Genomic DNA, 13,621 nt, shown 5'->3' on the forward strand with positions numbered 1-13,621 from the left:
AACGAAACTCGAACAAAATATTGCCAGACGGGTTTTCAAACTTTGACAAAGGATAAAACAGTGGTGACATGTGGTGAAAATAAGAATAGTAAATTTTTTATTAAAAAAAAAATGTTACCGGACAGCAAAGTGCCCATAACATTTTTTACTCCAAATGTGCTAAGGAATAGCTGGTTAAAGTTTGTCGGGTACGTGCCGATACACCCTGTATATTATATATGTATATACTTTTCATGGTATATTTAAATTTCTTCAGTAGTATTAAAAAAATAATAGTAATATGTGAGTTCCGCACAAGAGTACCAACTACTCCAAAGTTATGTTAGTGGTGAAGGGAAGGATATGGGGAAAAAGAAGGCTGGGAAGTATCTAACTCTTCAGATATAGTCACAAAATACGGTTAAAGCCATTTAAGATGCAGTTAAAAGATTAAAAATCTACATGACAAACCTTGAGATCCTTGAGTTGCACCGTCAGCGGCTGCCCCTTGGTGGGAACGCGAACGAGAAGCACGCCGGCTAGCGCGAACCTCGTGCGTGCACCGCCGGGAACGCTGAACCCAGCGTCCGAGCGCGCCTCGTAGCTATAAGCATACTGGCCAGGCCGCCGAAACAGCGGCGAGGGAGATGTTTCATCGGCTGATGTGATGGAAAAGCACGCTGAAAGAAATAATTTAAATGATTAACTAAATTGTTTCAGTTAAACCAATGATTCCATGAAAAACAGAATGTCCACTGGAGCGGATTCGTGTCATATACAGGGTGTATCGGCACGTACCCGACAAACTTTTACCAGCTATTCTTTAGCATATTTGGAGTAAAAAATGTTATGGGCACTTTGCTGTCCGGTAACATTTTTTTAAATAAAAAATTTACTATTCATATTTTCACCACATGTCACCAATGTTTTATCCTTTGTCAAAGTTTGAAAACCCATCTGGCAATATTTTGTACGAGTTTCGTTGAATAATGTACGTACGTACCTACGTTGGCGCGCTTTTACAATCACAACGAAATGGCATGGCACCATTCGTCTCATTTTTAGCTATTATTACTTATTGTGTACGAAAGAGCGAGGACACTTTTTGACCCACTTGCTAATAACAGCTGTTGAACACGAAAAAATAATGCAAATGACAGTGACGGAGTGTGGATTTTTAATTTAATTTTTTGTTTTTAATGGAAAAAAAATGTTACCGGACAGCAAAGCGCCCATAACATTTTTTACTCCAAATGTGCTGAGGAATAGCTGGTTAAAGTTTGTCGGGTACTTGCCGATACACCCTGTATATATACATTTACCATATTATGTAATTATTACCAGTCCTCAAAGTATTAATATGGAAACATATGAATTGCTTACTGCGCTTTAAAGCCAATGAATCCACCTAGATTTCACGTGTATCCCATATTTTTAGGTTCTATAAATTATGCACATTATAACAAGCGATCGCTCAAAACGTTTTTGCAAACTTGGCATACTCACCAAAAATTGCTCGAGTGGATATAAAAAATGTTAAGGAGATGTACAAATTTAAACTAACCTAACTTCACGTCTCATGTCATAATTGCTGCTGTGATAGTCGCGCACGATGGACTAAATGATACAAAAATGGTAAATGGGTTTTTTGACAAATCTTTTTATTAGCCCAGTAAAAATGAGGATACAAAAACATTAATAAAAACTACAGATAAGGAAAAAACTAATTTTTTCGAACCTATCTTAAATGGTTAACCGCACAAGAGTCTCAACTGCTCCCAACCGTCTGCAACCGGTGAGACGCATGCTCAATTGGGGTTACTTTGTGATGCTGAAGCTAGTGGGGCGGGTAAGGAGATGGGAAAGAGGAGGGTGAGGATGGCTAAAACCATTTCAAGAAACGTTTCGAAATTTGAATTTTGGTCTTACACCAGGGATATACTGGGAGTATCTTCAACTCTGAAACGTGTCGCTAGTATACTATATGTTATTTTAGGTGAATACATTTTGTAATAACACAATTTCACTTGCACACGCCGGAATTTGAACCCTCGACCTTTAGAATTCTAGCGAGAGTCTTACCCCTCTACCACGGATGCTGTCAAATGTAAAAGTTACGGTAAAAGTATGTTTCAAGTGTGTTTTTTGTTAAGTGATGAGGCCCATTTCCACCTCGGTGACTTCGTCAACAAGTAAAATTGTCGCATCTGGGGCTCGGAAAACCCAAGAGTTATTGTTGAAAAGCCTCTCTATCCTCAACGTGTGACTGTTTGGTGCGGTTTATGGTCCGGCGGAGTCATTGGACCTTACTTTTTCGAAAATGAGACTGGAGCAACAGTAACGGTGAATGGATTGCGCTATCGAGAGATGATTAATGATTTTTTATGGCCGGAATTGGATGGTATTGATCTGGACAACGTTTACTTTCAACAAGACGGCGCTACGTGCCACAGAAGCAACGAAACCATTGATCTTTTACGATTGAATATCAAAATAACACCTCTTATTGGAAAACCCTGTAGAATCTTAGATACCTACTTAATAATTATATATAAAAAATTGTAAAATTAGTACAAAGAAACATTACATCTCAAAGACAATTCTTTTTTCAAACTTTTTTCAGACAGGTAGGCACCATAACATTGATTATTCCTATTTGACAGCTCGTAGAAAGATCCACGCCCACGCGAACTCCGGTGAAAAGGCAGTATCCGACACGGCCACCAACATGAACCGGAAACGAAATGTAACAGACAGATAAAATGCCAAGCGGTCGAGTTAAAACAGGACACCACTACGTTCAGTCAACTAACCTAACCTAACCTATTTTTTGCTAATTTATATTTATTTAGACGGAACGAATGCAAAAAGAAAAGCTTTTAACAAGAGTAGAAAGTAAGGAAGTTTTGAGAAAGACAACATGGCATGAACAAGTGAATCAAATAATTTAGTCGGCTCATGTCAAGAGTCATAACAATAGAAGAATATGTATGAGACGACCAGAGATGTGCAAAATGGGTATTCAAAACCATTTGAAATGCAAAATGGAAATGGGTCAAAACTTTTCCATTTGAAAATGCAAAATGCAAAATGGTTTTTAGAAAAGCATTTCAAATGCAAAATGCAAAATACTCATTTTCAAAATGCATTGAAAATGCAAAATGGTTTCTCAGGTCAAACAATTAAAATAATTATAGAGTTTTTTCATTTAATAATGACATGAATGTAGAACAAACATATTACAAGATGGTAAATCCAAAAACACCACGACTACCGATTATGAAACTACAAAAAATTTGCGCGGGAGTAATGTTACGAACGTAAAAACATAGAAACTGCTATCTAACATTTAATATTACAGCGTCATGGCCTCATGTTCAGTATTTGAATCAGTATTTTTTGTAATTGTATCACTCAATTGCCAGGGCTTCTACCAGGGAGCAACTTGACAAATGTAAATTATCTCTCATAGTGAGGTTGAGGACCGACTGATATTTGGGGCTTATGAAAAAAAGATGAGTGGAGATAGTAGGAAGAATGTTGCAAAAAAGCATTTAAAATGGAAAATGCATTGAGAAAAGCGTTTAAAATGCAAAATGGTTTTTAGAAAAGCATTTAAAATGCAAAATGGAAAATACCCATTTTGCATTTTGCATTTCCATTTGAAATGGATTTATTTGAAATAAAGCACATCTCTGGAGACGACGTATGAATGTGAATGAACAAAGGAGTGGATAGGAAACAGCGTGATGGTTTGTTTAATATAATTAAACTGTACTTACCCAAAATCAGGAGCAAAAATTGAATGGCTGACATTTGGAACAACGCAATGTTGAACTTGTTTTATATTTGTCTAAAACCACTTTTTTATCACTGTCACAATTTATATTTCATTAAGAAAATCCGCATTTATCCGAACTGAACTCTTAATAATATTATTATATTACTAAAGGAGACCTGAGAAAAATCACAGGATATTATAATTCTAATTTAAACAATTTTCTGCCAAAATATTTTATTACAGATATAATGTAACCTATATTATCGCTTAACTGAATAATTATTATTCTTCACAAAGCCGGAACCAATTTAAAAATGATACTCAAATTCAAAGCACATTTGAGTTGATTGAACCAGATTTCACGCTCAAGCAGGACAAACAACCATTTTTTTTAAATTGCTTCATTATCGAGAATGACAAACTTTCTCGGGTTAACTTTTTCAACAAAATTAATAAGAAATTGCTTGTGCAATGATGGAGGATTTAGCTATCCCAGGAATCGAACACACATGTCCAAACCAAGCGTCCCTTTCTTAATCTTATTCACTCCGATTTATTCAGCCTTGCATTTTTTCAGATTTTCTACACCATTTCGGACAGTTACATGCCTCACTGCCATAATTCAGGGTTGGTATCAGCACTGCACTATGGACTGCTAGCCTCACTTTGACTACTTATAGGCGATGCACCATATCGTGTAACATTTGGAATCAGGTCACTAACAAAAATACTCCTTATGTAGATTGCGATAAGGTTTAAATTCCCGCCTAACACCAGTCACTTGTTTTGATTCATGCAAGAAAAAAATATCATTTTCTTTAGAACTTAATTTGCCACATTATACAATAAAACCATAACCGAAAATAGATTCATAAGTAGGACATTTTGAACTTTAAAACTGTCTTTATAGGCCTGATACTTTATTTCTTTTGGAAAAAACTTATCAATGCTTTTTAATATTAGCGCGCGCACCCTCTAACATTAAAAATCTTTCACAAATCGTCGATGAAGGTATTCTAAAAATATTTTTAATAATTATCTACCATAATTCTAGAGTTACTAACTCAATCTCAAGGCATCCTGGAAATTGTAATCTGGACGGTAACTTAAAATTGAGGGCGCTGTGATTGTCTAAATAGTGTTCTATTTTGGTAGCTTTCCACTCTAGACATGTTTTTACCTGTCAACTGTACAAATATTATACGGAAGACATGTAAAATAGTGTTCTATTTTGGTAGCTTTCCACTCTAGACATGTTTTTACCTGTCAACTGTACAAATATTATACGGAAGACATGTAAAATAGTGTTCTATTTTGGTAGCTTTCCACTCTAAACATGTTTTTACCTGTCAACTGTACAAATATTGTACGAAAGACATGTAAAATAGTGTTCTATTTTGGTAGCTTTCCACTCTAGACATGTTTTTACTTGTCAACTGTACAAATATTATACGGAAGACATGTAAAATAGTGTTCTATTTTGGTAGCTTTCCACTCTAGACATGTTTTTACCTGTCAACTGTACAAATATTATACGGAAGACATGTAAAATAGTGTTCTATTTTGGTAGCTTTCCACTCTAGACATGTTTTTACTTGTCAACTGTACAAATATTATACGGAAGACATGTAAAATAGTGTTCTATTTTGGTAGCTTTCCACTCTAGACATGTTTTTACCTGTCAACTGTACAAATATTATACGGAAGACATGTAAAATAGTGTTCTATTTTGGTAGCTTTCCACTCTAGACATGTTTTTACTTGTCAACTGTACAAATATTATACGGAAGACATGTAAAATAGTGTTCTATTTTGGTAGCTTTCCACTCTAGACATGTTTTTACCTTTTTTTTGTATTTCTTTGGCATTCACTATGTAACAATTTCTAGACATTTTTTGTTTTTAATGAGTTTTTATTATTCACAATGTACATTTGTTACGTATAAATTTTTTAATAAAATTAGCAACCGGTTTCGACACGTCCGTGTCATTAACTAGCTATTTTAAAACTATTTTTTTTAAGTGCAGAAATATGGGGTTTTATTTAGTTCAGAATTAGGGAACACGAACTATGTTTAAAAAATAATAATTTCTCCGAGTTCGCTAATCATTTGATAGAGACAGGCCATAGCTTCAACCGGGATAAAACTAAGTTTAAACATTCTAACATTAATAAATATTTTAATTTGTGCGCATTAGAAACATTAGAAATCAACAAAAAAATTAATTCAATCATTAATATAGTAAATAAAATAATAGCACCTTGCAAATCACCTCTATTGACAATGTTCCCCGTTATTGTGACTCCTCCCTCCGTTTCCCCCTCAACCACCTCCCCCTCCCTCAAATCCCTCCCACCAAAGAACCAAACTAAATAAAACCCCATATTTCTGCACTTAAAAAAATTTAGTTTTAAAATAGCTAGTTAATGACACGGACGTGTCGAAACCGGTCGCTAATTTTATAAAAAAAATTATACGTAACAAATGTACATTGTGAATAATAAAAACTCATTAAAAACAAAAAATGTTTTTACCTGTCAACTGTACCTACAAATATTGTAATTGTATATGATATTGAAACAAAAACTAGGTTATATAGGTTAGGTACATATATTTAACTATTTAACCTAGTTTTTATAGCACTTTGTATAAGTGTGTTGAATTGTCATTTTGAGAAGTTATCATGGAACACTCAGTACTCTACTCACAGTATTTAATTAAAGCATTTAAAATATTTGTAGGTGATCAAATTCCATTTTTCAATGAAACAAAAATCAAATTATTTTGCAATCAATAGAGTTTCCTGCATTTATATCTCTATCAGCCTTCCCATCTCTCAAGAACTTCCCAAATACACAAACTCATCTGCTCCAAGTATTCCTCATTCACAACAAACTATATTGCACGCTGTTCTCATATATACTTTCTCTTCGATATCATGACTTTGGACTTGAAATGAGATAATACTGTGTTTTATTTGTATAAACTTTAAACTGTTTTCTAGATAATGCTAAAATAATAATTATCTTGTAATGATTTCCAACATAGCTACGGTAAGAGAATCACAACAAGAAATAAAAAAAATATTCCATAATTTTAGTCATTTCATAATTGAAAACTTATGTACATGAAATATCGGAAAGTTGACTGAAATTACTTCAAAACACATTGTTTAACTTCCAACCTTTAGGTAAATAAATATTATATATTTTTTTTAAATGTGAATAATGTCCGAATAACAATCCTAACAGCTCCCAACAGTCTGCAGAAGGGATGAGTCTTCATACGACTCCCGGTAGACCGTAACTCGGCTAAGTTGAACGGTTACTCATTTTTATCAGGAGATATTTTATAAAAATAGCACCATTTTTTTTTAAATATATTAACTCCACACAGGAGGCATTGAAGAAAATAATTTACCTCAGGGCCTATGTCATCTTTGGGGATGCTGTGTGGAGGGTCTTTTTGTGGAGAGGAAGGAGTGAACATGGGTCTTGAAGAGTCTCATGTTGTAGGAGGGAGGAAACACAGAGGCCGGCAGTTCGTTCCACAGCCGAGCTGTTGAACTTAAGAACGAATCGTAGAAGCGACCCGTTCTCATGTGACAAATGTCAACCGTGTACAAATGTTGGGCGCGCGTTTGGCGTGTATCCCGACTACGCACCGGTGCCGAAGGGATCAATGACGCTAGTTCCTCAGAGCATCTTCCATTGTATAACCTAACATTATAACATGAAGATCACTTTCTAGACAGTATAACCTAAGGGTGCGTAAAACTCACAATGCCTCTAGAGATGTACACATTTTCAACTGTAACTTGAAAACATATAAAATGCAACTTACTAAACTGATAACTTCTTTTTTTATTTTGTGAAATAATCCTATCATCTTAGTTTATTTTATTGTTTTTATTATAATCATGCGAAAATTGTATTTCTACTAACTGTATTTAAGGCGATGCACTACGTAGTAATGCAAAATCATGTATTTTTGGTTTGAAAATTTGGTCGCCTAGAAATGTTTCAGATGCTTTAATTAAATACTGCGAGTAGAATACATCTTGGCCTTTGAAATAATCAAGTATTTTTTAAATAATTTTAGATAAGCCCAGAAAAAAATTATGTAAAGGTTAATGAAAACTGCTTTAAAGTTCAAAATCTCCTACTTACGAACCCATTTTCGGTTATGATTTTATTGTATAATGTGACAAATTGAGTTATTTATAAAATGATCGAAAAAAAATTAAATATTTATGCCTGAACATCCACAAAATAAAATAAAAGGTACTTTTTGGCCATGTTTTTTTCTTGCATAAATCAAAACAGGCGGATGGTGTTAAGCGGGAATTTAAACCTTATCGCCATCTACGTAAGGGTTATTATTGATAGCGGCTCAATTTAAAATATTACGCGACGTAGTGCATCGCCTTAATTGTTTTTATAACATTTTGTAATCCCTTATAATGTTTTTCTTTTATATTTCGTTGTCATTTATAAATACTCATTTAGGTGCAAATATTGAATAAACGACTAGAATTAATGGAACATTATTGGTCTAATATTGTAAATAATTGCTGTTTATGCTAAATATATAAATGACTATTTATTTCCTATATAAAATACAATAAAAAGGCTAGCCGAACTTCCAAGCTGAACTACAACTTATAGGAAAGGAACAAAGCAACCGTAAATCGAGCGAAACGCCGCTTGCGGTTGCTTCATTCCTTTCCATAAGTTATGCGATATGTAGCATAGTATTATACGATACGTAGCATAACATTCTAATGTGAACATCACTTTCAATACTGTATAATGTAACACTATTATATGAATATCACTTTCAAGATAGTATAACCGAATATTCTAATATAGACATCAATTTTGACACAGTATAACTTTGAACAAATTGGCATTTGACCTTAGCCGTAAATAGTAGGTAACTAACGTTTTCCTTTAAAATCATATGAGGTGATATTTCAACTAGTATTATTATTATAAACTAAACAGAATGAAGTCAACACATTTTCTGCCATTCTCATTTGCAAATATTCACAAAACAACCAACATTGAACACAACGGTTTGAAGCACATTTATTAAACGAGATACGGATATAGAACTGTACCGTACTGCGGGTGTTAGATTGGTACGGCTTTGTCACTGCCGACCTTTGACAGCACTACGCGAGACTGGCTTCCCTGTACCAACTTGGTGATAAGGTTGTACTTGTACCACTGTGTTCCGAGAAGAATAAGATATCAGTGGCGTACGATTTCTGGTATACCTACAATTAATTTTATTTTTTATCTCTTAACACAATCATCAGATGCTGTTGAAAACCTAGATTTTAGTGGCTAAATTCTGCCAAAAACACAGTTTAACAGTATTTTAGTGGCTGAATTCTGCCAAAAACACAGTTTAACAGTATTTTAGTGGCTGAATTCTGCCAAAAACACAGTTTAACAGTATTTTAATTGCCTGAATTCTACCAAGAGCACAGTTGAACAGTATTGCAGTGGTTGAATTCTGCCAAAAACACAGTTTAACAGTATTTTAGTGGCTGAGTTCTGCCAAAAACACAGTTAAAGAGTAATTTTGCATATCCAAAGTTTGTTGGCTGTTGATCTTGGTGACTGGATCTGAATAGCAGGGCACTTCCTCACCTTTCTCTTCCCATCTCCTTCCTCACAACATACCATAGTGAGAATGGCATAGTCCAATTGATTTGAGTCTCTTGAGTGGTGTTCATATTAAAAGCGGTGAACAGACCAGAAAAATGTTTATTCGCATAAGTTCGCACACAATGTAATATTACAAATGAATAAATTACTTTTATTACAGTGCTTTACCCAATGCTATAAGTACTTAATTCAAGAACTTATATCTTTTTATTAAGCGCACTAATTAGAAGTGTGACTTACATGATTTGATCTAGGCCAGAGGTTCCCAAAGTGGTCTATATGGACCCCCAGGGATCGATATCGGCATGCTGGGGGTCTATGTCAGTGAGAAAAAAATTTGGGGTCCACAAGATTCAAATGGGGGTACATACGAGCGGACTCCCATTTACCTCAAGTCAACATTTAGGAGTTCCGTAAATGATACAATAGACCTAACACAAGTATAATAGACTGAGAAATTACTTATTTGATATTTGTATTTTTATTTTTCATAAACAGAGTCTACGTTCCTTTCCTCGTCAGAATTAATATATTCAAGTAAAACATTGCACATTGGAAGCCGCAAATTTTCCTAGTTCCCCAACTTGTTTTTGAAAAACGTCCAGGGTAATAATGACGTCCAACATTTAAATGCACTTCACACAGACTTCAAAACTAAGTTTGAGGACATTTAGACTATGGAAATAGAACGTCGAAGAATCGGATATCATGTGACAAGAAAAACTGACCGAAATAAGCACTGACAAAGAACTTAAGGGGCAGTTCTGTAGGGCCAGTTACAGAAAGAAATTCTGTTGCTTATCCTGCTTCATTTTCATTTGGTGTAATACTTCACAAGGGTGCCCCTGTCTGCACAGTGTAAAGACAGAGGAACTATACCGCCACCCGGTTGTTGGACAGGCAAGGGAAAGGAATCTTTTTACTAAAAAAATAAATGATTATCTCATGGGACGTTAATAGTTTTAGGAAAATTCAATATTCGGCAGGCAGGGGGTCTACGGAAAAAAATATATTTGGCAAGTGGTCTACTGGGCAAAAAAGTTTGACCAAAGATATAATATAATAAGAAAATTGTTTCTACTCAATATTTTTTCAATAATTAAACGCTTTTGTTTTGTTTTCCACATGCCTCCTCTGAACTTCGATTCTGACCTTTATTAACTGACAAAACAAATTGTCACACAAATAATAATGACAATATATATTATATGATAACAGATTAATCTTCCTAACAATATTTTAGTTTTAATGTTCAAATAATTCTCTTAAAGTGTTCTAATTTTAATTACTTTAGTGATATCAATTCTCCTATTTATTTTTAACAAGTACTATTTTACATAAGTACTTACATAATCCAAACCATTATACATAATCAATTACTGTGAAGAAGAAAATTTGTTTGAGCTATATAGAGAAGGAAAAACTATTAAACAGCGAGCTCTGGGGTCATGAAATTTTCATCTGAATCCCAGAAATTTGTTTAATGTTGATAAATATAGCAGAAAATGAGAAGTGTTACATGAAATGGACTCATTTGATATAATCGGACACATGATTGACATTTGTCACATGAAAACGGGTCGCTTCTACAACTCGTTCTTGTGAAACGATTTGCCGGCCTCTGTGTTTCATCCCTCCTACAACATGGGTCTCGTCAAGACCCATTTTAACTCTTTCCTCTCCTCAAAAATTGCCTCCACACAGCATCCCCAGAGATTATATAGGTCCTAAAGGAATTTTTTTTCCTAAGGGTTGCCTGTGTGGAGTTATTGTAAAAAAAAGGACTCTGGCGTTGTGAAATTAGCCCAGCTATTTCTGTCTGAATGTAATAGAACTTTATTAAATATTATAATTTTGACAATATACCAGAACATGTGTTTGTGTGATATTTGAAGAGGAAAAAAAAAGTTGATCACTGAGCTCTGGCATAGTGAAATTATGCCTGATATATTTGTTTCAATACAAGAAAACTTGAAGCAGCAAAAAACTGTTCAGCAGTGAGCTCCGGCAAAGTGAAATTTGCACTGCTGTTTCAGCCTGAATACAAGAAAACTTGTATAATGTTTATTTTGAATCAGAAAATATGCTTTTAATTAAAAAAAACAACCTTGAACCGTGAGTTCTAGCTTTGCGAAATTTGCGCTGCTATTTCTGTTTGGAAATTCAGAGCCATTGTTACTACTTTCGCCTTGCAAAATCACTTTCATTCCTTCCATCATGAGCTATCAAGCTTTGAAATATTAATGTGAAAGCCAAAAATTTCTCCACTGAGCTGTGTCGTAGTGAAATTTGCAACAACCCTCCTTGCCTGGAATGCCTCCATATCATGGCAATTATTTTCTATTTGCAACATAATATTTAAGATACTGAGATATTAAAAAAAATTATTATTATTTTACTTACGTTTTTTTATTTTTTTTTTCCTTACGACTTTACTCAGTATCGCCGCCAGTTAGCGACTGGGTATGAACAGCTGGGCACATCCTAACCTTCCTCTACCCCTTCAGCATTGCAACAATTATTTATTTATATATATATATATATATATATATATATATATATATATATATATTATACGCCAATATGGGCTATCACAAACATGCGAGATGATATTTCAGTGGAAAAGTAATAAAAAAATATTATTTTAAAATTTTACAGAAGAAAAGTATTGTGCCAATCTTAATTGTTATTAATAGGCAGTTATGTTATTATAGCCTTCTTGTAAAAGTAAAAAGTATCAATCATAACAACATCACTTTAACAATCTTTGCTTTATTTAGTGACTAGATCTGAATAGCAGAGTATTCTTCAACGTTCATCGCATATCATTAGTGTACTCCTTTTATTAACAACTTTTGTAAATCGAGGTTTGTCAAAGATCCACCTGTTGTCAAAGACCCTGTTACCGGCCATATTTTATATTAAATGCCATCCCGAACTTTGCAGATTTGCTGCGCGCCAATACTCGGTCCTCGAGTAATGTTCGGGATGGGCAGAGCATGAAACTGTCGCCAAGGCATGGGCACACAAAGGATTACAGGTTCTACTGATTGTAGTGAAATGAAAGCAGTAGTTTTGTTTTTGCACATTATAAAACATGGAGAATATATTTAAGTAAACATGTTACATATTATGACTCGGCACTTACCCCCAGGGATCAAAAATTGGTTCTTAATTCTATCTAAAACTGATTAACCACTTAATTACGGAAAGTGAGCGGGGAGCTTCCATACGGCCGGCGGTGGTCTGTCCCAGACAGATCGAGCTGGCACCATCAGGGCTTTGGTCCAGGAGACGGGTCCAGCGTCTCCGACAAGGTGGCTGATAAGCGGTTCTGGAGCGTATCGGGTCTATCGTTTATGTAACATTAATGGAGCGAATCCATCCATTGAGCTGATCGGCAGATTACTTGAGCGGGTGCCGTCCGGGCTTGTGATTTTATTATCCGTATCTTATTAAGAAAAATACGGCTTGTATCGCGCCACTTGAGGTGAATGCTTCATTTCCCGGAGTCCGCGGAATAACGATTTGCAAGGGATCGCGTATATAAACTTCAGTAGAACATTATTTGTGATCTTCACGAACACACACACGGTCATCCATTATACGGACGTTTATTTAATAGAGCCTGCACCGACTTGGTTTTTGTAAAAAGAACCGAATAACCCGCATCAGGAATACTGATGTACACTTTTTAATCCGATCGCCCATTCAGGGTAAAAATGAATTATAATCTAATTGACTGTGCGATCATTACACGGCCGTCCCGCTCGTGTAACAATTCCAGAGTCCCCAGCGAAAGGAAACGGAAACAAACAATAGACTGCCCGGCGGTCTATTTGTTGCCAGACCGTGCTCTCTATAATTTTAATCAAAATTAATGCTATGAATGGTACTTGTTCTGAAGAGGTGTTTTAAATAATTACTTTTAAATAAGACTTAACACCGCTTCATAACATTACCCCCCGCGCCACACAAATGTTTGTCCCCAAACATTAATACAACTCTAAAAAAAACTACAACTGCAATAACTAAGCTTGAAAAGATCCTCTGGGTTTCTAAAAAAACAATCAACAATTATACATGAGCATCATAATTTGTAAGATAAGTAAGGAATAAGACAAAATCTACGATTTGGATAGCAAAACTTATGATGAATGGGTGTGCCGCAGCTTCAATCG

General features: G+C 34.8%; 1 protein-coding gene across 3 annotated transcripts in view; it reads right to left on the bottom strand.

Moving 5' to 3' along the window:
- The window catches only part of LOC149414209 (uncharacterized), a 51,447-nt gene extending 42,491 nt beyond the window's left edge, over nt 1-8,956 (bottom strand). The window contains exons 1-3 of one of the 3 annotated variants that reach the window (XM_089644294.1): nt 8,885-8,956; nt 3,762-3,936; nt 451-659 (exon numbers count right to left, since the gene is read on the bottom strand). In XM_089644294.1, the coding sequence (XP_089500420.1) occupies nt 451-659; nt 3,762-3,795 (243 nt within the window). In that variant the 5' untranslated portion in view covers nt 3,796-3,936; nt 8,885-8,956. Of the gene's footprint in view, nt 1-450; nt 660-3,761; nt 3,937-8,826 lie in introns of all 3 variants that reach the window. The other 2 variants (XM_089644296.1, XM_089644295.1) reach the window with 2 other exon arrangements.
- Between the last annotated feature and the right edge of the window lie 4,665 nt (nt 8,957-13,621).

The sequence above is a fragment of the Hesperophylax consimilis genome, chromosome 20, assembly GCF_061612785.1.
Source record: "Hesperophylax consimilis isolate HC1 chromosome 20, BYU_Hcon_1.0, whole genome shotgun sequence".
NCBI lineage: Eukaryota > Metazoa > Arthropoda > Insecta > Trichoptera > Limnephilidae > Hesperophylax > Hesperophylax consimilis.